The 25,959-nt window shown below is 38.9% G+C and overlaps 1 protein-coding gene across 8 annotated transcripts in view; it reads left to right on the top strand.

The window, feature by feature from the left end:
• Positions 1 to 25,959, top strand: part of LOC101852476 (membrane-associated protein Hem) — a 64,565-nt gene that overhangs the window by 30,049 nt on the left and 8,557 nt on the right. For 4 of the 8 annotated variants that reach the window (XM_035969962.1, XM_035969964.1, XM_035969965.1 and 1 more), the window contains exons 20-31: positions 18 to 151; positions 659 to 790; positions 1,967 to 2,082; positions 3,010 to 3,112; positions 4,420 to 4,556; positions 5,128 to 5,225; positions 5,641 to 5,734; positions 9,907 to 9,930; positions 15,083 to 15,165; positions 16,146 to 16,226; positions 17,607 to 17,609; positions 21,992 to 22,012. In XM_035969962.1, coding sequence (XP_035825855.1) covers positions 18 to 151; positions 659 to 790; positions 1,967 to 2,082; positions 3,010 to 3,112; positions 4,420 to 4,556; positions 5,128 to 5,225; positions 5,641 to 5,734; positions 9,907 to 9,930; positions 15,083 to 15,165; positions 16,146 to 16,226; positions 17,607 to 17,609; positions 21,992 to 22,012 — 1,026 coding nt within the window. The remainder of the gene's footprint in view (positions 1 to 17; positions 152 to 658; positions 791 to 1,966; positions 2,083 to 3,009; positions 3,113 to 4,419; positions 4,557 to 5,127; positions 5,226 to 5,640; positions 5,735 to 9,906; positions 9,931 to 15,082; positions 15,166 to 16,145; positions 16,227 to 17,606; positions 17,610 to 21,991; positions 22,013 to 25,959) is intronic. The other 4 variants (XM_013082967.2, XM_035969967.1, XM_035969966.1 and 1 more) reach the window with 4 other exon arrangements.

The following is a 25,959-nucleotide window of genomic DNA, read 5'->3' on the forward strand; positions in this document are numbered from 1 at the left end:
ACCCCCTCCCACAACAGCTTCTCCCCAAGCACAGTGCAGCCATCATCCAGAGCCAGCGTCAGAAGCCCAAGGACAAACAGAGCAAGAAGATCCAGGAGCCGGAGAAGCCTGGGGTGGAGAGTATACGCAAGAACAGAGAGAACTTTACGCGGTCAGTCCCCCCGCAACGTTTCCCGCCTGTTTTATCTTATCTTATCATCTACTAATCTTAGCTTTTCCTCCTTTGTCTTGTCTTATCTTGCTTTGTCTCATCTTGTACTAATCTTAGCTTTTCCTCTTTTGTCTTTTCTTATCTTACTTTGTCTCATCTCGTACTTATCTTAGCTTTTCCTATCCTATCTTGTCTTGTCTTGTCTTATCTTGCTTTGTCTCATCTCAGACCTATCTTAGCTTTTCCTATCCTATCTTGTCTTACCTTGTTTCATCTCATCTCATCTTGTCCTGTCTCGCCTACTAATCTTAACTTATCCTTTCTTGTCCTTATCTCTCTTCCTCTTCCTTTTTCGTTCTTGTTATTCTCTTGTAACACTCCTAAGCTTTGGCACTTACTTTACCCTAATTGAGTTGGGAGTGCAGTAAAACTATTACTAAAACAAACAACTAAACAATCATGCTGTTGACGATACTGTGATTGTGTGTGTGTGTCTTTCTTTATCAGGATGGACAAGCTGCACATGGCCCTGACAGATCTGTGCTATGCCATCAACTACTGCACAGTCATACAGGTGTGGGACCACGGCTTTGTGCCCAGGGAATTCTTCCTGCAACACCTGGAGAACAGATTCAACAAGTGAGTCAATTCTTTATCTCCGAGGAAGGGAATACACTATACCGGTGGCCCTGCTTTGGTACTAAATCTAAAAATAACGAAAATGTCACTAAACTGGTCATTAAATCAAAATACGTGAGCCTATTTCGATAGTTCTTCCTCTAATTAATGAAATCCCGATGAAAAGACCTGTTTTCGGCCATTGCCAAGAAGTAATTTGATGTCGAAGTCGTCGTAAAGGAATGTGACTGAGCCACTGTCACCGGCACAGCAGTTCGGACCAGGAGCCGCTGGGAGTGGCTTGCCGGAGATAAAGCTGTCCCCGTCGTTTTATGCAAGAAAAATTATGAAATTATGCATACTGAGCCCACAAATGTGAAATTATGCGATTCTGTTAATTTGAACAAAGCATGATAAAGGAACATAATCAGAAATTATGAAAAAAATGATCAAATTTTGTTAAATTATGCGGGGTGCATAAAACCACGGGGACAGATAAAGAGTTAAAAGACGCAACGACCGTCTTATATCTTGTGTTTGATTACTTCTTATTTTGAACAGCTCGTCTTCTGTGCTTCTGGGGCAAAAGAGTTTTATAGTTTGTAGCACTAAGCGGATGGTTGGAGGGTGCTACTGGTAGGTCCTACTTCTTTTCTTTCCATCTGTTGTTTCTCTCTGTCTGTCTGTCTGTCCTGCTTCTTCTCCGTCCTACTACATAACCTTTATTGTGTCTGTGTGCTTCTCTTTACTCAAAACTCAGACAGCCCTAAGTGGGTGGTTGGCGGGTGCTCTGGTGTGGTTTGCTTCTTCTTTCCTATCAAACATCTATCGTCCTTATCTCCCCTATTTCTTTTTTATATTTGTTACTCTCTTGTAACACCTCTAATCTTCTGGTGCTCATATGACCTTATGCATTTGCGAGCGCCGTAAAACCTCTACTAAAACACCCAAAATATCTTTACTCAAATAGGTGGTTGGTGGGTCCACTGGTGTGGTTTGCTTCTTCTTTCCTATCAAACATCTATCGTCCTTATCTCCAGTTCTTCTTTTTTAAATGTTTTTGACTCTCTTGTAACACCTCTTATCTTCTGGCGCTCATATGACCTTATGCTTTTGCGAGCGCCGTAAAACTTCTACTAAAACTCAAACAGAACTAATGGATGTGTTGGGTTTTTTTCCGTCTTGCTTCGTGGACAGGGCTCTGGTGGGCATGATGATGTTCAACGCTGAGACCAATGAGATCGCTAAACCCTCGGAGCTGTTGAACGGCGTCCGCGCGTACATGAATGTCCTGCAGAGCATCGAGAACTATGGTGAGACCACGGACTTGTTTTGTTTATATCTAATAAGATTGTGCATTCTGTTACATTTACTCGGTGGGTGGTTGGCGGGTGCCCTGGTGTGGTCTGCACCTTCTTTCCCATCAAACATCTATCGCCCTGATCTCCCAACCTTTTTCTGTGTTGATTACTCTCTTGTAACGCCCCTAATCTTCGACACTTATACAGCCTTATTGTGTTGCGAGTGCCGTAAAACTAAAAATTAAAACACTTAGACAGCTGAAAGAGGCTTTAAAAACACTATTATCCTGGCATGTTTCAGTGCACAATGAGGGCCTTTCTGTGTAAAATGAAACTGCACTGACACACGTTAGGCAGAGGGGATGACCTGCTGAAAGAATAAAGAATAAATGGTGATAGAGCCAATATTCTTTCTTTTTATTTATTAATTTTTTTTGGTAGGGGGGGATGTGGGGGGGGAAGGATGGTCAAAGGAAGGTTGCCTTTAACCAAAAAAAACTCAGAAAAAAACCCGAAATTCAAAACGGCTCTGTGGCTGAATAGAATTAATTTTTCTCAGCAGGCTTTCATCTCTGCATCACGTGTTTTGGGATATCATCTTATCATCTCCACATTACGTGATTCACTGCAGTTTCATTTTGCATGGAATGGCCCTTTACATTGTTAAAGTTTACAACATACCAAAATATTTTGAATACTTTGATCAATTTTACTACATTTATACATACATACAATATTTTGAATACATTGATCAAGTTTACTACATACATACATATACAATATTTTGAATACATTGATCAAGTTTACTACATACATACATACATACATACACACATATACACATACACACATACACACACACACACACACACACACATACGTACATACGTACAATATTTTGAATACTACTCAATGTTCTGCATGTTTTCCGTTCCCCAGTCCACATTGACATTGTGCGTGTGTTTAACAATGTCCTGCCCATGCAGACCCAGCCGGCCGACGCACAGGGAGAGAAAACTATCACACACAACTACACGCACTGGTCAGTGGACAGGGCTTGTTTTCTCTGTGTGTGTGGGTTGGGTTTTTGGTTTTTTAAAACCCTATCCGTACGCCCTAGGGTCATTTTGTACCCCCGAGGTTGGATTTTTCACATTTTAGAATACTTCTAGTACGAAGATCTCTTTGAAACTTCCAGTATTTCTCAAAAAATCATTTTGACAGACTGCTATGCAAAGGGTATGGATCGGATTAACGAGTAAATTTCCTCTTTGGAAAGTGGTGGCACAGAGTTCCCCACATCGTATGGATATGATAGTAAAACACGACGTACGGATAGGGTAAAGTGGTGGCACAGAGTTCACCACATCGTATGGATACGATAGTAAAACATGATGTACGGATAGGGTTAAGTGGTGGCACAGAGTTCCCCACGTCGTATGGACACGATAGTTAAACACGATGTACGGATAGGGTTATATGTAAATATTTTGTTTTAATTTCCCACCCATTTCTATCAACTGGCGCTTTTTTTTGTTTAGTAGTACCAACAAAATGTGCACTGGGGGTTGTTTTTTTTTTTTTTTATGTAATTACTCATCCAGGTACAACAATGGACCCAACTAAAAGTGGCTACAGTAACTAATTCGTAGTTAATTGTCCAAATTATATCAGTCGTACATTCCTCTGCTCTTTTGAGTCACGAGGCGGGCACCCTCCCGTCCCGCTCCCGAGAGGAGCCATCTTTGCAATGTCACCAAAAGATCCGAAAGTTTGCACGAAGTCTCATATTTCGAGTGGTCGGTGTGTGGGTTGTTGGTAGCTCTGAATTCTTCCTTTCCCTCTGTTGCTCTCTTGTTTTTCTGTCTGTTGGTCTTAACTTTTCCTTGCAGTGGGTGGTTGGTGGGTGCTCTCGTGTGGTTTGCTTTCAAACATCTGTTGTCCTTATCTGTCCTTGTTGGTGGTTGGCAGGTGCTCTGGTGTGGTTTGCACCTTCTTTCCTATCAAACATCTCTCACTCTTATCTATCCTCCTTTTTTGTGTTTTGTTACTCTCTTGTGACACCACCTATCTATCTTTGGCATTTGTATGACCTTATTGTGTTGCATGTGCCGTAACACTCTTACTACAGGGATGCCAAATCTCCCGTTTTTCCGGCTTTTTTCCGGGGTTTTTTTCTTACACTTGCCAAGAGAGATTTTTGTTTGTTTGCTCATTTAAAAACTTTACAAGGTTCGTTTTAGGTGAGATGTCTCATTTTCAGGGTTTTTTTTAACAAAAAGTCATTTGGCATCCCTGTTACTAAAACAAACCAGAAATTGTGAAATAAAATCCTGCTGGTCATCTCAGGTACCTGGAAGTGCTCCTGATGCGAGTGGCGTGTAACCCCGGACAAATCGTGTACTCACCTAGCCGCAAAGCGTTTGTCACGGTCGCCCAGGGAGACGGGCCCATGCTGGCGGCCGAGGAGTACGCAGACCTCACTGGTGAGTCGTTGTTGGTCATTGCAGACGTTTCAACGGCGCCGTAAAACTCTCTACTATAATAAAATTTTAAAAACCTTTGATGTCCTTCTATAAGCGCATTTCTGTGTGAATTTTTATAGAAAAACATTGATTAAAGACGCAAAAATGTAAATTTCCAGTTTTCAAGGACACTCAAGCTTTGGTAGTCGCCAGACTCTGGCAGCCATTTTCTTGCCAATTTGACTTCTCACACCAGGCAAACCCCACCTCCTTCAATCGCAAATGTCTCAACTTCTATTCCAGATAGATGGGTATTTTTTTTTTCTTACCATATGCAAAACTAATGAACAAGCTTTGAGATAGTACCAATAACTCTATATGCCCAAAAATTGACGAGCGCCTGATTCTACCACATCGTAACACTTAATTTTTTTGTTTTTTTGCCTGTCCTGTAAAATATACTCCACTAGAGTTAACAGGTCTTATCACAAGGGTGTCGATATATATATTTTGTCTTCGTTGACGTATAAAATGCTGTGTAGCCTACATTTTCCCTTCTTTGACGTGTGTACGAATGATGTGTATATTTCAGAACTGCGGGCTCTGGCAGAGCTGATTGGTCCATACGGCATGAAGTATATGGGGGAGAGGCTTATGCTCAACATAGCCACCCAAGTGGATGAAATCAAGGTGAGTTTGTAGCACGGTTTTCTTGTCCCGCGTCTGTTGATGTTTTCATCACCCCATCCTGATCTTGATGACTTATGTTTCTCTTTTCCCTCCCTCCCTCCCCCCCCCACTCTCTCTCTCTCTGTCTGTCTGTCTGTCTGTCTGTCTGTCTGTCTGTCTGTCTGTCTCTCTGTCTCTCTCTCTCTCTCTCTCTCTCTCTCTCTCTCTCTCTCTCTCTCTCTCTCTCTGTCCTCCTTTCCCTCTTTCTCTCCTGCCCTCTCTTTCTCCTTTTTTCTCTCTGTCTTCCTCTCTCTTTTTCTTTCTCTCTATGTTTGTGTATTTGTGAGAAACTTTTTATGGGTACTAGAGGGTTATTTACGTGAAGTGAGGTTTCTGTTCTATTAATTCTCAATCGTATGTTTTGTGTATTTGTCAGAAACTTGTGGTGCAGAACAAGGAGACGTTGATTCAGTTGAGGAGCAGCTTCGACAAGCCGGAGGTCATGAGGGAACTGGTGCGCAAGCTCATGAGTAAGTTACCCCCGTAGGACGTAGGCTGAGTTTGTTGTGTCTGCTTTTTGGTGACAACTGCGACGAATTTTATTGTATAGCAACGGGATGGAAGGAGTCACATGTCACATGATGCGCATTGAGCATCTCGTCGAGATGAAAATGGGCAATTTAAATGAAATTTATGATGATGATAGATAGATGAATCAATAAATAAATAAATAGCATTTGTATAGCGCATGTCCCCACTCGAAAGTAAGCTCTATGCGCTTTACACTATATTATTATTACCCCAGCAGACCATGGAACACTAAGAATCATTCAGAATGATGATGATGATGATTATGATGAGTATTATTATTATCATGATTATCATTATTATCACTGTTATTATTATTATTATTAAATATTGTAATACTGTGGATATCATATAAAAGAAGGGTTCTAGCCATACAAGTGGGTGAAAACTGTATCGGTCTAGCTGGTTTAGTTCCAAAGTTATACTCACTTGGAGTTAGGAAGTCGGAAACAAACAGTTTTGAAAAGGTGGATTTTTTTTTCCAATATCTCGAAACAGCTGAGTGTGACGAGTGACTCATTTTGTCCGGTTGCTACACGTGTCGTGCGTCACTTCTCAGGTCTCCTTATAGACCTACCTTGTGTACCGATGTAAAACAGATGCGAGTCCCTTTTTATGCATGCGTACATGCTTGTGTGTTGATCCATCGCAGTGACCTTGTCACTGTCACCCCTTGGCGCTCATATGACCTTATGCAGTTGCGAACGCCGTAAAACCTCTACTTAAACAAAACTGTGACCTCAGAACTATTTTGTCCAAAGTATGCTGAAGTAAAGAGGCACTTTGGGCTAAATAGTTCTGCTGAGGCGATGACCTGTCTATGTAGTTTTTTTCCTACAGTCAAACCTGTCCAAGACAACTACTTGTTGATTAATTACATGTTATAATGCACAGTAGAATTGTAAATGGACTGATTCATCAGTGTCATGCTCATACTGTGCCTGAACCTCTACTAAAACAACAAAAGAAATGTATTGTATCAGCAGAGGCTAGAATTGTAGCAAATTAGGCTCTTCAAGATAATTTGTTGATTTGGCCTGGATGCAGTGCATAATTCTTGTTGCTTGACCCTTTTTTGAGCCGTACGGGCCTAAACCGCCGGCCTTTCCGTCTTGTTGCCATACTTGCTTTTACAGGCTTTTCGGCTGTAGAGCCACACCGGCTTTTACTGGCCAGACACACCCGCCCTTAGTGAAGGCTTAGAAATAAGAACATTCCACTCTAAATTTAGATGCTGACGTCCTGGGTCTTTGTATAGGAAATTTCATTAAAATACGCTGCTTAAATAAAAAACAAAAGCAATGTCTTTGCTTCGCCCCCTAAACCTCTGAAAAACGCGGAAATAAAATTTGGTCCTGGGAAGCTATCAGCTTGCAGCCATTTTAGTTCTGCTGTGCTGACCTGCTGACTTATTTTGTCGCTTTTAAGCGCAATGGGGCTATCCCAAAAAATGCTGTTTTGAGAAAATAGAAGGTAAAGTTTTTGCCCCTAGTTCAGTTTCTTTAAAAGACAAGGAGAGGAGTTTTCTCTATAACCAAACAATATTCACACCAATAGAACCAAACTTCTCCTATAGGTAGGGCAATGTCCACTTTTGGTGTAGGTCAAGATTTCTGGAAACTCCCGAAATCTGGGTTAGCCCGCTTGTCCTTAAAAGCGACCATTTATGGTGCTAAGAGGGTTAATGGGTTACTTTTTAAATTGGGGAGCTGCGTTCTGAGACAACCTCCCCACACTCCCCAGTTTTTCGCTACCTCAGAATTACAAAGTTTTGACATTTTTGGACGTTTTGAGTTACCAAGGCCACGAGATCAGATGTCAAATGCTTTGTGAGCTCGATCAATTTCAAAATCGTAAGATTATTCGGAGTCGTTATCGAGATGTTCTAAGAATTGTATTTGAAAAAGCTTGAGATTTTGTGAAACCAAAATGTTTTACTTCAAATTTGTCAAAACTAGGTACTGAGTAGATAGAACTTTGTAATTCTGAGGTGGCCATTTGGTACTGATTGATTCAGGAGTGTTTTGATTACAGGCCTTGGAGCACTTATGTCTTCTCTTGTAGCCTTCAAGCGGTGTTCTTTTTGAGAAGAATACTAGGAATTTTATCCAAATCTAAAGGACATTTTTTGAGTTACGTGGTTCGCAGTGGTCCCCAATTCTCCGCAACAAGGCTGATGAGTCTGGCTCTTGTCTTAGTCTTAGTCTTTGCCATGCATCTCTTTGTCTCTCTCTGTGGCTGCTTTGTCATTTATGAAACTTCCCTTCTGTCTCCAGCTCTGTCTATTCTCAGAGATTCTTTTTCTATTTCGTATCTCTGTACTCTGAGATTCTTTCTTATTTCATGATGATAGTTTTGCTCCTTGTTCGGCATTCATGCCATGCCTCTTGCATCGTCTCGCATGTGTATTCAAAAACCATATAGAACAGTCACATATTCACCCGTAGATTTTAACAAAACCTACTAATGGCTCAGACCTCAAACACACACAGCAGAAGTTTTGCCAAATTTCTGTTGTGTGTGTGTTTGAGGTCATAATGGTTGTATTTCAATTATGATATTTAGATATTGCGGATATTACTTACTCGTGTTGTGGTATTGCATTGAACTGTTTGGAGAGTTACCAGTCTGGGTGGTGGAATTATATATATTTGTACCAATGATAACTGTTACAAAGTATGCAAGTCCCAAAAATTACTACTTTCAAGGGTAACAATTTGCTAGTGTTTATGCCACGAAATGGATTTACACGTTTTGTGCCAAAATGGTATTTTAAAAAAAATTTTTTTTTTTTTAATGATCATGTCAGGATTATCGGCTACTCTCTTTTCTTTGCTTCGAATGCTAGTGCATGGTTTTTGTCCACAGGAAAATGTCTTATCAATTTTGTTGTGACTGTCTTTGCTGTTTGGTAGTCTGGTCTCTCCTTCTTTTTTGTGTATGTTACTCTCTTGTATCACCTCTAATCTTCGGCACTTATTTGACCTTAATGTGTTGCAAGAGCTGTAAAACATTTACTGACCATCATGATTAGCTCATAGCATTTATTGTGTGTGTGTAGGCTAGCCTGTGATGTCCCTGGGGGAACAGTGTGGAAACCGCATGGTGAATGGGAATACAGTCGAAAGCTTAAGAGTGGAAGGAGAAGAAAATTAGACGAAAAATGGACTTGTTTAATACAAAAAGCTTTTAGTGGGTGGTTGGCGGGTGCTCTGGTGTGGTTTGCTCCTTCTTTCCTATCAAACGTCTGTGGTCCTTATCTCCCCTCTCCTTCTTTTTTTGTGTTTGTTGCTCTCTTGTAACACCTCTAATCTTCTGCACTGATTGACCTTATTGTTCTTCAGCACTTATACGACCTTATTGTGTTGAAAGTGCCGTAAGTAAAACTCTTACTAAAACTAAAAAGCTTTTAGCTATGAAAGTTATCTTTGAAAAGAATCTATCCTACCCTCGGCATGGGTAGGACAAGGTTGCACCAGTAGAAGGTCGTCAAATTCGACCGACGATTCTGTGGACCAGGGTGGTTTCTTTTCTAGAACCGCCGTTGCTAGTGAGTCAGTGCTGGAATAAGCGAGGTCTAGAGTATGCAGTTCTCATTTATAGTTTTGTTGCCTTTCTAATTGAAGCATTTTACTTTTATGACTGCACAATAACTAGTTTTGCTAGCGCGTACTTTACAATCCCTTGTCCAGGTCTTGTGGGGGAATACAGTGTGGCAGCCAGTTACACACTCAAAAGTTGTCATTCATATATTTCTAATTCTTCCAACAACTATGTAGCTGTTGACTGTGCTTGGGACATACAGTGTGACAGCCAGTTACACACTCAGAAGTTGTCATTCATATATTTCCGTCCCACAAATATGTAGCAGTGGGTGGTTGGCGGATGCTCTGGTGTGGTTTAATTGCTCCTTCTTTCCTATCAAACATCTATCATCCTTATCTCTCCTCCTTCTTTTTTTGCGTTTGTTACTCTCTTGTAACACCTCTAGTCTTCGGCACTTACAATATGACCTTATTGTGTTGCAAGTGCCGTTAAACTCTTACTAAAACTAAACACAAATGTGTAGCTGGTGATAGTGCTAACAATTGCCATGATTTTTGTTCTTTACAAGCTCCGTACAAGAATGCTCCGTGTGGTAAGTTGTTCCTGTCAAGTCGGCTAACAACAGGATATATATATATACTGTCGGCAAGCTGGTCAAATGTACGGAGTCCTGAAAAGCAAAAGTTTTACGCGGAGAGAGAACAAATCTGTTATATTCTTTGAACAATTCTTCGTACATTATGGGGGGGGGGGGGGGGGGGGGGGGGTTTGCTTTTTTTTTTTCTTCAAAATTTTGAATTTGAATTTAAAACAGAATATTTCTGTCCCCGCGGTTTCATGCAAGAAAAATTCTGACATTATGCAAACTGAGCCCAAAAATGTGAAATTATGCGATTCTGTTAATTTCAACAAAGACTGATAAAGGAAAAAAATCTGAAATTGTGCAAAAAATGATCAAATTTTGCTAAATTATGCGGGGTGCATAAAACCAGGGGGACAGATATTTGTTGAGCACGTGGAACCAATACCGTAGCATAAGAAACTTCTGTAAAGACAATTTTCACAATTTTGGACTTTGTACATTGAAACAGCTGGCCGACAATAAATCCCTCCCCCCTCCCCCGCACTCTCAGTGGTCCAACCCTAAGTCTGAAAGCATGACAATTGCATGGTTAGTTAGCTCATCATCCTCAAAAATTTCTTCCTCCTCCCCTCCTTCCCTCCACCCTCCCTGTTCCCCAATTCTTATCCTTGCAACTTGTAGCTTCAAAAAAAAATTTCTTCTTATTTGTGCTGGAATGTATTTGCATTTTTTTTCATTCTTGTCTTACGTTGTTGTATTTTTTCCTTCTACAGCTTGTTTAATTCTTCGCAGTAAATTCTGCATCCCCTGCCTGCTTTGTCGTTGATTCAATACGCACAGCTCTTTTTTTAATGCTTCTTCACTCTTTTTCTTTGCATGAACTCTTTTATGTCTTTGATGTGTGAATGGGGAGCGTAAAATAGTTACATTCGCTCCGTTCATGTCTGGTTGGGTTTTTTGGGAGTTTTTTGGGGGGGTTTTTTACATAAATTTTTTAATGAAATATTTTAAAAGGAAAGGTAGACGTTAGTTATTTTTCTTGCATTTTTTAACTTCTAATTTTTTTCTTGGTGCTTTTTTAAAAAATTGTGGTTACTTAATGTGTATGCTTTGGTAATTAATTTAACTAGTAATCTATTGGGAGGAGAGAGAAATGTTCAAGAGAACTTTCAAGGCGCCTAGAGCTCTGTTCACACAGGTGTGGGCGCTATAAAAATGATGTACATTATTATTGTTAAAGCCGATTTTTGTGGATCAATAAGATTTGTAGGCTTTGGTGGTTTAAGAAGGTGGGCAAGGGGAGGGGGGGGTGTTATGTCGCTGTTTGCAATTAATACATAATTGTGTCACGTCACGATGGAATCGGGCTCTCGTCGATTTGGGGGCATATGGGGTTATTGGTTTCATCTCAAAGCATGTTCATTTTTTTTGCCTTTGATGAAAAAAAAAATACCCGTCTATCTTGAAGAAAAGTTTAGTGGAGATATATAGGAATGGAGGAGCTGCTTGGTGTTACAGATGAAATTAGGGAGAAAATAGCAATAAAAGTCGGTGATTTTCAAAGCTTGAGTGTCCTTGGAAACTGCAAATTTGCATTTTTGTGTGTGCCTTTTATCGTTTTTCTGTAAAAATCCACACATAAATGTATATTTAAATGGACATAAAAGCTATTGACCCCCCCCCCCCCCCCCCCCCCCCAAAAAAAAAAAAAAAAAAAAAATTTAGAAAATAAAATAATAATAATCAAATTTTAAAAAATAGAAAAATAAATAAATAAATAAAAAATCAGAAAAATAAAACAATAAAAAATTGCCCAGCGGGCGGAAAATGTCAAATCCTCCGATGTCATTAGTAATTATATTGACGAGGTTCTAATTTCGCCACAATGCCACATAGTAATATGATGTGTTGCACAATTTCATTGCCTGACACAAATAATTTCTTGACTGTTCCTGCTTAAGTTTCTATCGTAGACAAAGTCACGATCTGAAGTTCGTAGTTCAGTATTAGTTTCTTCAGCGGTTTTTTTCATAGATATTTATTTCTGATATTGTTTTTTTTTTAATTGATCGATTTGAGTTTTGACAACGTAAGTTTTGTCTGTGGGCATGACGGGGGCAGATAGTTGAAGGGCGCCAATTGTTGGTTAGTCCTTCTTCATTTCTTTCTCTATGTTGTTTGATGTTTCTGTCTCTCTGTATTGCAATTGCTTTTCCCCAGCAGTTTTTCCTCGGTATTGTTTTTTCCCCTGCGCCAAATGACTATGCTGTTGTGTCAATGTGGCTTCTCTTTTCTCAAACAAACAAACAAACAAACAAATGAACAACCAAATGACTATGCTGGTGTGTCGATGTGGCTTCTCTTTTCTCAAACAAACAAACAAACAAACTAATAAACAAACAAACAACCAAATGACTATGCTATTGTTTCGATGTGGCTTCTCTTTTCTCAAATGAACAAACAAACAAACAAACAAACAAACAGATGACTATGCTTTTGTTTCAATGTGGTTTGTCTTTTCTCAAACAAACAAACAAACAGACAAACAAAAAAACAAATGACTATGCTATTGTGTCAATGTGGCTTCTCTGTACTCAAACAAAACAAAAAAAAGCATGTTAGGGTTTTATTTGGGAGCATTTTTTCCCCTTTTGTATTTCCATTTTTTTCCTTTGTCATTACAGCATACACAAGACAGGCGGCTTTATTTCCTTTCCCAGCTTTGCTCATTCCACTTTGACTTTAGAATAGATTGTTTCGTTTGCTTATTGTGCGCCTTCCTCATGCACTGTGAGGCAAATCTGACACTGTAGCTGCTCACGCTGCATTTCTTTCTCCTTTGCGCACACGGATATATTATATGAAATAGAGCTTTTACTTAACTATATGTTTTTCACATATGAAATATGAGTTTATTCTTAGCAGTATGTTTTACAAATATGAAATACGAGTTTAAATCTAAGCAGTATGTTTTACGAATATGAAATATGAGTTGATTCTGAGCAGTATGTTTTACAAATACGAAATATGAGTTGATTCTGAGCGGTATAATTTTATTTCCTGTGTCAATCTCTGCAGCAGTGGTACTGCCAGCAAGAGATTATCGTACATGTATATATATTTTAAGGCTTGATGAGATTTGACTTGTGTCCTGATTTATGAATATCTTCTTTCCCCAAAACTTATTGCGCTGTGATGAAAGGGGTGTTTTAAAATCAACATCCTATCTTATCTTGTCTTATAAGTTGACTCTAACGTCAAAGATTGGTGAAATTGTGGCTTAATGAGACACATTGACCCATTTTGACACTATAAATACACTGAATAGAAGAAAAGTAAAAATGCTGGTAAAATGTTCTTTTTTAAATACAGTTGTGTGCAGTTCTTTGTTGGATACTCTAAGACATTGTTGTTGTACATTTGTCTTTTGATTTATCTCCACCTTCTATGTTGGTGTTTATCGGGTTTCTAAATCATATTGATGGGGGTGTAAAGACACCTACATTTTACAGTTTTTGATTTTTAATTTGGTTTGAGCTTTCACCAAAAATTTTGCTCTGGTCTGGTTTCTTTTTTTATTTCTTGTTGGGGGTTTTTTGTCGGGAGAAGTTGGCAGCTCTTGCCGCTGCTGCAGGTGGTCATGGATGTATTCCCATTTTTTTAAAATCCCAATGTTTGTATAATGCAGCTTCTCTATAACGACATCGTCGGGACCAGAAAAAAATGTCGTTATAGTTCTAGAGAGTTGTCATCACAGAGAGGCAACCCAAAATATTACTAATGATGTATAAGGAAAAAATGGGGACCTGGGCGTCATGTTACTATACAGAGGATGTCGTTGTATCGAAGGTCGTTATAGAGAGGTTGCACTGTATATATCGTCTACTAGCTGTTTAGATGTTCTAAGCCCAACATTTTGAACTTTTAAAAAAAATTGCAGTTTCTTGATTAATCTGCGATATCGGTTGCATTTGTTTATAAAATATTTTGTCACAATTCAAATTCTAAATGCAAAAAAAAGCAAGAAAAGATACGTAATGTAGGTGCAATTTTTAAAAGAATGGAACAGGTGTCAGGGTTTTTTCTGTCTTGTGGAAAACTTTCCTTTCTGGGCTTAAAACATTTAAACTGTTCGCCAACGATCCCTTTTTTTACGCCATTTTGTTATGTGAACAATTTTATTGTGTGTAAAATCATTGATCATGAACTCACAATTTAAGATTCACAATATCCTCTTCCTATATACTCTCCTCTCCCTACGTAAACGATCAAATATAAAAATAGAACTCAGCTGAGTTCGTGCCCATCTCCCACGCCGTGTCCCCCACCCCCAACCTCCAACTCCCCAACCCCCCTCCCCACCCCCCACCCACCTGTTCCCACAGTGGACTAAATATATGGCATTTATATAGCCCTCAACCTTGATTAATTAAAAGACACCGGGTTGTGAGCGCTTTACAGTACAACAGTAACATATATAATCAGTACATTGTGTTCTGATCAAAAGAAGATCACTCTCTCTCTCTAAATATTTATCTCATTACTACGTATTTCCCACCCTAGCCACTTCCCAAGTTTATAACTACCACCAGGTATACTCTAAGTTCCTTTATGTACCATCAGCCCCGCGTCAGCCCCCCCCCCCCCCTCTCCTACTCACCCCAACCTCACCCCTTCAGTTGTCTCCTCTTCATGAGCTGTCTCTTGTCACCAAATGCTTGATGAGATTTTTGTTGCAAACTTGTAAGGTCACTTGACCAAGGGTGGGGGGTGGGGGGGAGCCACTGGTAGTTCCTTCTTCTCTTCTTACCCTCTATTCTTTCTGTCTGTCTGTCTGTCTGTCTGTCTGTCTGTCTGTCTGTCTGTCTGTCTGTCTGTCTGTCTGTCTGTCTGTCTTACCCTTTCCCTACACTAAATGACCATTTTACTGTATATCGCCACTTGAGAAGTTTGCGTTATCAAGATTTTACTGTATATCGCCACTGGAGAAGTTTGCGTTATCAGGATTTTACTGTATATCGCCACTTGAGAAGTTTGCGTTATCAGGATTTTACTGTATATCGCCACTTGAGAAGTTTGCGCTATCAGGATTTTACTGTATATGACAAACTGCCTAAGAAAGATGTCGCTCACGCCGAGGTATGTTTTTCTCTCCCTGCAGACGCTGACGTGCTGCTCATGAGGATGACCAGGATTGGTATCTTGCTGGCGTTCCGATCCCTGGCCCAGGAGGCCCTGAATGACGTAGGTGTAGCGTGTGTCGTGACCTCAGTGCTTTCTTGTCGTGACCTCAGTGCTCTCTTGTCCTATCTCCTTTTTTTTTAAACAGTGAAAACAGTTCATAACAAAGAGTGAACTTATTAAGAGGAAGTCACATTTTCATCAATGTTTTAAAAAATGGAGGTACGACAAGAAAGCACTGAGGTTGAAATGTGTGTGTGTTTGGGACAGGAAAGACAGACAATCCCCATTTTTGTGGTGTTGATGATTTATGGCAGGGCTCGCCAAACTATTTATACCCAGCCGTTCCCACTTTTGCCACTTTTACGAAAAAAAACTTTTAAAAATTTTGTCCTGCCGCAGAGTTGGCCTTGGTCCTTTTGGAGATAGACGTTAAACTAGGAGGTCCTGCTTTTAAAATAATGTGGTAGTGTTGATAGGAGCGATAATATTTCTCACCATATAAAACTGCATCTCTCCCCGACACTTGACGGCAACCGAGGATGAAAAGTCTTCTTCTTCTTTTTCTTCTTCTTTTTCTTCTTCTTCTTTTTCTTCTTCTTCTTTTTCTTCTTCTTTTTCTTCTTCTTCTTTTTCTTCTTCTTCTTTTTCTTCTTCTTCTTTTTCTTCTTCTTCTTTTTCTTCTTCTTTTTCTTCTTCTTCTTTTTCTTCTTCTTCTTTTTCTTCTTCTTTTTCTTCTTCTTCTTCTTCTTTTTCTTCTGCTGCTGCTGCTGCTGGTGCTCCTCCTCCTCCTCCTCCTCCTCCTCCTCCTCCTCCTCCTCCTCCTCCTCCTCCTCCTCCTCCTCCTCCTCCTCCTTATAAAGTGCTTGCCTTGTATACTGAAGTTTCTGGTTCAAGTCCCTTGTTACATTTCGACATTCTCAGTGGCTTACTTGTGGGGGGGGGGGGGGGGGGGTTGTCTTTGGTTTTTCTCTTCCCGGGTTGCATCCAAAGTACTTTCCTAACATGATATTTTATCGTGAGTATTTTTGTGATGGTTCCAGGTGTTGGACCAGAGGATCCCGTTCCTGATTGGCTCCATCAAGGACATCCAGCACCACGTCCCCAACACAAAGGACTCTATGGTAGGTTCCCGGACATCTGTGTGGTGTGACAGAGACTGGTGGTGGTGGTGGGGGGAGGGGTTGGTGAGGTAGTGTGTGTGTGTGTGAGAGTGAGGTAGTGTGTGTGTGTGAGAGAGAGAGCGTGTGTTTGTTTTTGTGTGTGTTAGTGTGAGAGAGAGAGTGTGTGTGTGTTTTTGTGTGTGTGTTTGTTGGTGTGAGAGAGAGAGTGTGTTTTTTGAGAGAGAAAGAGAGAGGGTATGAGAGAGAAAGAGAGAGGGAGTGTGTGTTTGCGTGTATGTATGTGCATGCGAGAGAGAAAGAGAGCGTGCATATATGTGTATGTATGTGTTTGAGTACAGGTCAGAACTGGTGTTTGGTACAATGGTTAGACCCACCTTCTTGCATACTGAAGACGTAAGTTTGGTCTTTGTGTGAAGAAAATATTTGATTTTGATCAAGATCAAGAATCTCAGTTTTTCTGCTGCGGCGAAGTATCCCACACTTCCATTGTCAGCCTTGAATGACACGCTCAAAGCAGCCAGCCTCCTATAATGACCTTAATAATGTTGATGGGAACGTTAAACAATCTTCCATGATTGTATTTTGTCACAAGGGAAAGACTAAGTAAGAGATGTTAGTGTGAAAGAAAATCTAATGTCAAATGGCTAATGCTCTTAATTTATGTGTTGAAACATGTTATTTTTAAAGAGAAATGTCGTTTTAAACCATGAAAATGTCCCAGCACAGACGCATGTGATTAACTTTGTCTAGATATTTGTTCTTAGATAAAATTTACGTTGTATTACTGTTGTTTCTGACAATAAGTGGATGCCATTATTTTTTTCTTTAATTGTGACACATAGTTGCTGTGTGTCGTTAATATTTTGATTTTAAAAAGATTACTGTGTGTGTGTGTTAAAGGTGTGTGTGTGTCTTAAAGGTGAGTATGTGTGTGTCTCTGTGTGTGTGTGTGTGTGTGTGTGTATGAGTGTGGTGCGTCTTAAAGGAGTGTGTTTGTGTTTTGAGGGGAGGGGAGGGGGGGGGGGGTATTTTTCTTTATACATGTACTTGTCTGATTGTATTTGAAAATATACATGAGAGAGTGCTAGTGTGTGTATGTGTGATTTATGTATTCATGTGTGAACATATTTATGTTTTACCTTAATGGTATCACCTCTATAAAAACTGTCCTGGTTTTAAACTAAGTTATACTTCTGTAAGGACCGGTTGTGGTTTTTGGAGGTTTTTTTTAAATGGTTGTATTTTTTTTTTTTTTTTTTTTTTTTTTTTTTAATTTATCTCTTGGAATTAACCCTGTTACTGAACATCTCCATGACACATTTGGGAATTATCTTCTTTTTTTTTCCCACTTTTACTTTCCCGTGCGGCCGTGAACAACAGCTCGTAAGTTGGAAGACGAAGCACCGAGAGTAAACCACGTTTTTCTCTTTGTTTCCTTCACATTCTCTCATTCTGCTTCTTTATGGTAGTGTTGTCGCCTCCAGCTACGGTTGTAGCACCATGATGTCTTCCTTCCTCAGTAACGACTCAAGACCACAGAGCTTTCTCGTCCTATCTCCATTTTTTGTTAACAGTGAAAATGTGACTTCTTCTTAAGCTCACTCTTTGTTATGAACTTTTTTCACTGCTTAAAAAAAAAATGGAGATACGACAAGAAAGTACTGAGGTCGCGAACTGATAAAATAAAACACATTTTCTCTTCTGTCCATCCATCTCATTCTGCTTTCTTCTATTAGTTTACCTTATAGTCATGGTGCAGCCGAAATTATCCCAGATGGCCACCCATCTTTGTTGAGAAATCAGTAGTAGTGGTGACTCTTCACTTTAGTGTTCTACTGGTCTCCATGGCGACACTTCTAATGAAGCAGTTACTTACTTAACCTTCTTGTGCTTTCATTACCAGCTTCCTTCATTAAGTTTTTCTTCTTGTTTCCACTGACGTTTGAAATATTTTCACATTTACTTTTTTATATATTTTTTTTTATTTGAGTAATTTTTGGTTTGTACGTTTTCTCTGGCTGCTTCAGCGAGAATTAATTGATGAGAAAAGCTGGTGGAGGTTTTGATTAGCAGTACGTATCTAAATTGTACCTTTCGAAGTCAATTTTGACTGCAATATTATTTATAAAAGTTATCTTTTCTCTCTCTTTTTTTTTCTAATGATAGCGCATTCTTTCTAAAATATTTTTATATTTCTCTCTTTCCCATAGCTTTATCTAACAAGCCACATGCACTCACACACACACACACACACACACACACACACACACACACACACACACACACGCTCACACACACACACACGCTCACACACACACACACACGCTCACACACAAAAACACATTCATGCACAGAGAAAAGAAAGAAAGAAAGAAAGAGTCTTGCACTCAAATAGATATCATGAGTGCTAGCAATTTGTCTCTTTTGCTGAAGTTATGGTAGAAGAAAAACTTGAAATGTTCTTCTGAGATGGAAAGAGTCTGTGGACAAGCTCATATGACGGCTTCTCTTTTCTAAAATCTCACAGTTAAACACTCTTGTTAGGAAAAATACTCCTAGAATTGTAAAGTCGTTGGTCCAGAACTGTTTTGATTTTATAAATCGGCTTTTTCCCCGTTCAAAGTCTGTGTTTTATCTCGTAAGTAACAGCATTCTATGACTACTATTGTTCATTGAGAGAAAAAATCAATAGGCCCCCTGTATTTGTCACAGCATGTTAAAGTGTACGGTGAGATAGAAAGGATGTACGATATATTTGCTGTTTTACTCTTCGGATTTGAAAGCGTTATCAAAATTTTAAAACACTTTAGTGACAGTCAAAAACCGATCCAGTGAAGGTTCATCAATACATTCTTTGTGACTCTTTGTCATATATAAAACATTTTTCTATCATGCTTTAAGCAGTAACTTTGACTTAGCTCCATAATAAATTATATCCTTTCGCAGGTACATAAGAAGGTGGTACTTCCTTTTTATTGGTCTCAACTCTTGGTGACGAATATAGCCCTAACAATATACCACACTGAACTGTTACTCGGAATATATTTATAAATACAAATGTACCAAACAAGTTAATGCTTTTTCTGTGTGTAAATGTAACTGTGTTCTCCGTTACTGCTTCACACAAGATGTTCTGTTGGTCACTCCCTCTCCCCTGCTTATGAATTATTCTGTGAGTAACCCCCGAGGCGGTTCCACAGACTGAAGTGTCTTTAGGCCATTCTCAAAGGGGGGGGGACATTTCTCGTTCATGCACAGTAGAATTATAAATGGGCTGATTCATCAATGTCATTCTCATAACTGTGCCTGATCTACAACAGGAAACTGCTGCTTTTTCTTTCTGAATCCTTACTATTGTCATTTTTCCTCTACTTCTTTTGTATGTTTGTCACACTCTTGTGACCCGCTATTTCCGGGGTGTCTTTATAGTCGAAGCAGACTTAGTGCTGTTGAGGCTAGAGGGGTGAGCAGAGTAAGTCTGACTCCCTGTAAGTACTTCTCTGTTGACATTCACACCTTGGTGGTCATGTGACCTTATGCAGTTGCGAACGCCGTAAAGCCTCAACTAAAAATAAACTAAAGGCTCCACTCTCTCCCCTGCTCCTTCATCGTGTGAGCACCGTAGCTCACATCATGTGCCTGATAACTTCTGCAAAGTGAAGGCAAGCTCACTGCTTCAGGCGTACTTTTCCTGTCTGTCTGTCTGACTGTCTGTCTGTCTGTCTGTCTGTCTGTCTGTCTGTCTGTCTGTCTGTCTGTCTGTCTATCTGTGACCTCTGTTGTGTCCCTTCTCAGCTGTGCCATTCTTTTCTCCGGTGTGACGCCATGGCGTACCTTTAAAATGTTATTGATGAAAATGACTGGATGTTTATTTCTCTGTGTGTGTGAGTGCGTATGTGAGTGTGTGTGTGTGGGCGTGCACGCACTTACATGCCTGAGTGAGAGTGTAAAGGTCACATGTGGTCGCTTTTAAGCACAAGGGGGCTATCCTGAAAAATGATGTTTTGAGAAAATTGAATGTAAAATTTTTGCCCCTTTTTCAGTTTCTTCAAAAGACAAGGAGAGTTTTCTCTAGAACTAGAACCAAACAAATATACACACCAATGAAACCAAACTTCTCCTATAGGTAGGGCAATGCCCGCTTTTGGTGTAGGTCAAGATTTCTGGAAACCCCCGAAATCTGGGTTAGCCCGCTTGCCCTTAAAAGCGACCATTTATTAGTCTCCATGCGTACATGTATTGTTAAGTGTAAAAGCTATTTTTATGAGTGTGTACGTATGAGTTTACCCATATAATATACCGGTAGTGTAAACTGCATAGAGCTTGCTGTCAGCGGGGGTATGCACTATACAAATGAAGACCATGGGGGGAAAACGACCTTAGTCTCAAACTGAAAATTGTGAGGGTGTCAATTTTGAACGCTTGTTGACTCATAACTGTATTTCTGTTCAACTGTTAGTTGATTATTGTTATTAGATTTCCCATTCAACAACACTTAACAATAAACCACCAGTCAAACAAATATGACGTTTTGAGTCCGCAAGCTTTTCAAATTGGCACCCTCATAATTTCTTGTTTGTGACTATCGTTGTTTTTCCCCAATGCTCTTCAAATGCTATTTATTACTATTACCATTATTATTACTTTTATTATTATTATTATTTTATTGGAGACGCACATCACAGAAGTGAAAGCGCTGACTGTCTTTTGGAATTGTCAAGATTTGTGAAGAAGGTGTCTGTGGTGTAGCATACAATTAGGTGTTTCATTCTCACACCCAGGAGATCCAGGTTTGATTCCTGAGTGGGGAGAAGTTTTATTTGAGTATCTCAGTCTAGTCTTTCTGCTGGGATGTTGTATTCTTCTCAGCCCATGTTGGTTGTGACAGGCAGGGTCAGAAGCCCGCCTCTTAATTAGATTGTCTAAATTGTGTCAATGGGGGTTGAAAAAAACACTTATACATGTAAAAACAGTTGGTTTTTTCCTTCATCTGAAAACACTTATACATATAAAAACAATTGGTTTTTTTTCTTCTTTCGAAAACTCTTATACATGTAAAAAACAATTGTTTTTTTCTTCATCCGAAAACACTTATAATGTAAAAATTATTGTTTTTTCTTCATCCGAAAACACTTATAATGTAAAAACAATGTTTTTTTCTTCATCCGAAAACTCTTATACATGTAAAAACAATTGTTTTTTTCTTCATCCAAAAACTCTTATACATGTAAAAACCATTGTTTTTTTCTTCACCCGAAAACACTTATAATGTAAAAACTATTGGTTTTTTTCTTCATCTTCCGAAAACACTTATACATGTAAAAACAATTTTTTTTTTTCATCCGAAAACACTTATACACGTAAAAACTATTATTGTTTTTTTCTTCATCCGAAAACACTTATATACTTGTAAAAACAATTATTGTTTTTTTCTTCATCCGAAAACACTTATATACTTGTAAAAACAATTGGTTTTTTCTTCATCTTCGGAAAACACTTATACATGAAAAAACCATTGTTTTTTTTTCATCCGAAAACACTTATAATGTAAAAACAATTGGTTTTTTCTTCATCTTCGGAAAACACTTATACATGAAAAAACCATTGTTTTTTTTTTCATCCGAAAACACTTATAATGTAAAAACAATTGTTTTTTTCTTCATCCGAAAACACTTATAATGTAAAAAGAATTGTTTTTTTCCTTCCTTTTCCGAGTTGTTCGTGTACTCAGTCCCTTATGTTTTTGCTTGATCTGTCTATGGCAGCCCGTGTCCTTGAAACAGCAGGTTGGTGGCCCCCGACTTTCTCACCTATTGCCGTGGAGTTTCTGTCCTTGCCTACCCAGTTCTTTTTGTTGGTTCTTTTGAAACAATTGTGTCACCCTCCCCCCCTGTATTCCAAGCCCCGCCCCGCCCCTCCCCCTGACCCCTCCTCCTCCCCACACACCCTCCCCCTCTCCTGTCAGTGGTCCAAGGTGTTTATAGTATCTTCGTGTGGGAAGTTTTGTTTCTATGAGATAAGTAGTTCTCTTTTGTCAGTTAGTTTACCATTCTACGTCATTGTGTCAGGCACAAAGCCACAAGAAAAGAATTCAGAATCAATATCTGCCTAAATTTTTTTTTTAAGAATGAGGGGGAAAAAAGGATTTTAGAAAGTTAAGTCTGTGAGCATGTGATGCATGGAATTCTTTAATTTTTTTATTTTTAAAAAAATTTTCTTTTCTTATCTGTAGTCAATTAATTCATCGCTGTAGATATTGATGTGGTACTTTTAAACTAAATCTAATGGACTTGCCAAGTGACAAATTTACTAATGCTTTGTTTTTAATCTCTTTTGTTTGTCTGATAAGTAATTTTTCACATGATGCATTGTATCAGTATTCTGAAGAAGAAAAAAAAAGGGGGGGGGGGAGGGGTAATAGGAAGGGCTTTGCATAATTTTACTGAAAGCCAGAGCGGATTGAAAGATAAATTTGTTCAAAATGAAGTGAAATAAAACAATATGAGAAACATTATAAGTGATCCATTAAAAAGTCTAAAGTTGATTTTCTCTGTTGTAAACATTATATGAACACCCCCCCCCCCCCCCCCCCCCCCCCGCCCTCACCAAACATGCTTAGTTCTTGTTCATGATCTATAAGTGGGATCGAAGAAGTAAAATCTTCAGTGAAGTTCATGGCCCTTCTCGTCGTTAACGTTGTGACAACTTCACTTGCGATAAAAGTAAAATCTTCAGTAATGTTTATTCCCTTTCTCGTTAGCGTTGTAACAACACCCCTTGTTTTTTTCTCTCCCCTCCTTGTGGTGGGAACTGTCAAGGGGTCCGTCAGTACAGTGGTGGAGGGTGGCACCGCGTTGTTGTGTTGTATGCGCGTTGTGTTGTGTTGTATGCGCGTTGTGTTGTGTTGTGTGCGTGTTGTGATTTCAGCCTCACTTGGTTTGTGTTTTTTTTTTTTTATTTCTCCCTTTTTATGAGCCCCTTGCACTACATTTGCACTACAGTTGTGACAACTGCCAACTACTAGGCCTTCTATTTTTTGTGTGATTTATTTTCGTATTAGGATGCAGCATTGATTACAAATACACGTATTGGTAGAATATTCCATTCTTAAAACGTTGATAGTGTGTGAGCTTATAATTTAACTAAATCAAAGCTATTTTCACTAAAACGATGCATCTTGCAACACTCACTTTAGACCATAGTGTTAATTACGTAGTTGTTACGCCTATAAGAAAATATTTCGGACTTAAAACTTACAGCAAATTTTTGGTAAGCCTTTGAGTTTTATTCATTCATTGATTCCTTTGAAATAAGTCATTCTGCAGTGGAATAAAGTGTATTTCTAAGCAAGATTTTCCATATTTTGACGGTTTGAATGGATGCCAGTCTTTCATATGTAAGACTCGATCATCTTGGAGGCTGACTCAAATACCGCAAAACACCTCAGGCGGAAATTATAATCATAATTATCATTAGTTGAGAATGTAGAAGAAGGATAGTTTTTTTAGGAAGTTGTTTTCGAAGTTAAACGGCATTTCTGAAAAATTATTGCTGGAGCTTTTTTATCTGAGTTTTTTTACCCAGTGTGTAACTGAACATGGTTGAGTATGCCTCTGCAGCTTTTCAAAAGTCTCTGTTTTCTAGCGCTGTGATTGCAGTACATTTTGTTTGTTTGTTCGCTAATTAGAAAAGGGAGACTTTTGAAAGCCTTTTTTTGTTCATACTCTTCAGTAAAGCACTTTTCTCAAATGTTAGAGTTGGTGATCGATTTACCCGTGTTAGATACAACTCATGACATTCAGCATGATAACGACATTACAGAGAAAGATACTATAGCAGTAGCGAGATAGAGGGTCTGGTTTGACGTACTGTTTATTACTTTTCAACCAGTTGTAACGTTGTTGTTTCGACATGGGTGACCTTTGCCCTCGGGATCAAATTGTTCCCTTAGGCACGTCTTGGACTGGTGGAGGTTTTTTTTTTTACTTGAACTTTCCTTCTCTTGAACTTTTTTTTACAATTTGCAATCAGAAAGCGGCTTTGTAAAGTTATATCATGTGTGACTTGTATATATATATACTGAGATATATATATATATATGTACATTATTTAAAACACGAGGAAGGGAAAGCAGCTACATTGTATTCATAATTTGTGTATGTTTCAATTTTTTTTTGTTCAACGTTTATCTTTCAGTGTCTCAGTGTTATACGTTGTGAACTTGGTATATCATATATAAGCCTACGTGTATATATACACAAAATATTAGAAATGTTCTTCTTATCCTGATGCTGTCAGTCCTATGGTAATGACTGAACGCTACTCGTAATGGGTCTGTATCTTTCTTTGTGTTAGTTAATTCACATAACAAGAACAGCCACTACGCAGTGGTAGAGGAATCCTTGTGCTGTCTTCAGATCGTGTCTGAGAACTTGTTGTAGACTTGGCATCTCTTTGTGTCGAAGAGTCTTGTGGAAATGAAATCTAGTGTTCAACTTATGCAGTTGGGAGCACCGTAAAACGCTTACTAAACTGAACTAGTGTTCAAGTTCTTAAAAGAAGAAAGGGTTATATATATATATATATATGTTATATATATATATATATTGTTCAAGGACTTTTAGTGGTGTGTGGAAATAAGCATTTAATGTACCTCTTTTTTTCGTTGACAATGATAATAATGGTTCGAGGATATTTGTCTGAAGATGACCAATACATTGGCAGAAGAGAATATTTCTAAAAGAGGGATAGAGGAAATGAGGATTTGAATGACTTGTAGCTTTTGCTATGGCCAATGAGACCACTGTGGGCCAAGGAAAAAAAAAAGAGTTTGCCACATTTTAATTAAACTTCTAAAAGCTTCATCATTTTCACTCTTGGATGAGCATGGCTTGCGGGCTTCTCCCTTGGCTTCAGCATTTCTTGTTGAGTAATTCATGAAGCTTCATATGAGGACAGACAAGTGTGGGTGGTTGGCAGGTGCTCTGGTGTAGTATGCTCCTTCTTTCCTATCAAACATCTATTGTCCTGATCTCTCCTCCTTCTTTTTTATGTTTGTAACTTACTCTCTTCTCGAGAACGAGGAAGAAGAAGAAGATCGAGAATCGAGAAATTACTCTCTTATAACTTCTCTAATCTTCAGCACTTATATGACCTTATTGTGTTGCAAGTGCCGTAAAACTCTTACTTTTAAAAAAAAATGGACAGACAAGAGACGATGGTAATAAATGTGAGATAAGTTTTGAGCTCGCAGTCTGTGCAGGGATAGTTAAAGGGCGGTGCATGATCGTGCGTGCTTTTTCTGTTAATCCAACAGCCAGCACTAATATTAACAAAAAGAAATGATCAGACTATCCTTGCAGATGCTGGGCAGAGTAAATAGGGAAAAGTTTGAGGTCAGAGAATATGTAAAGAATGGAATGACACTGTTGATCTTAAAGAAAATATGGGTTTTGTACTTCCTGAATTGTACAACTTTCGTGATATCAAATAGTAAATGACTTCTCCGTTGACATCCACCTCTTGGCGGCGCTCATATGACCTTATGCAGTTGCGAGCGCCGTAAAAGCTCTTCTAAAAAAAAAATTTTTAGTAAATAGGTCATTACATTGTACTTGAGCAAGTAAATATTGTAGTACATTGAATGGAAATAACTGTCAAGTGTATATTGAAATGTTTTTAAAAAATCGCTCCCAACATCTCACAACTTGCTTTTTTTTTTTTTTTTTTTTGC

Source organism: Aplysia californica, unplaced genomic scaffold (genome assembly GCF_000002075.1).
Source record: "Aplysia californica isolate F4 #8 unplaced genomic scaffold, AplCal3.0 scaffold00202, whole genome shotgun sequence".
In the NCBI taxonomy this organism is placed as follows: domain Eukaryota; kingdom Metazoa; phylum Mollusca; class Gastropoda; order Aplysiida; family Aplysiidae; genus Aplysia; species Aplysia californica.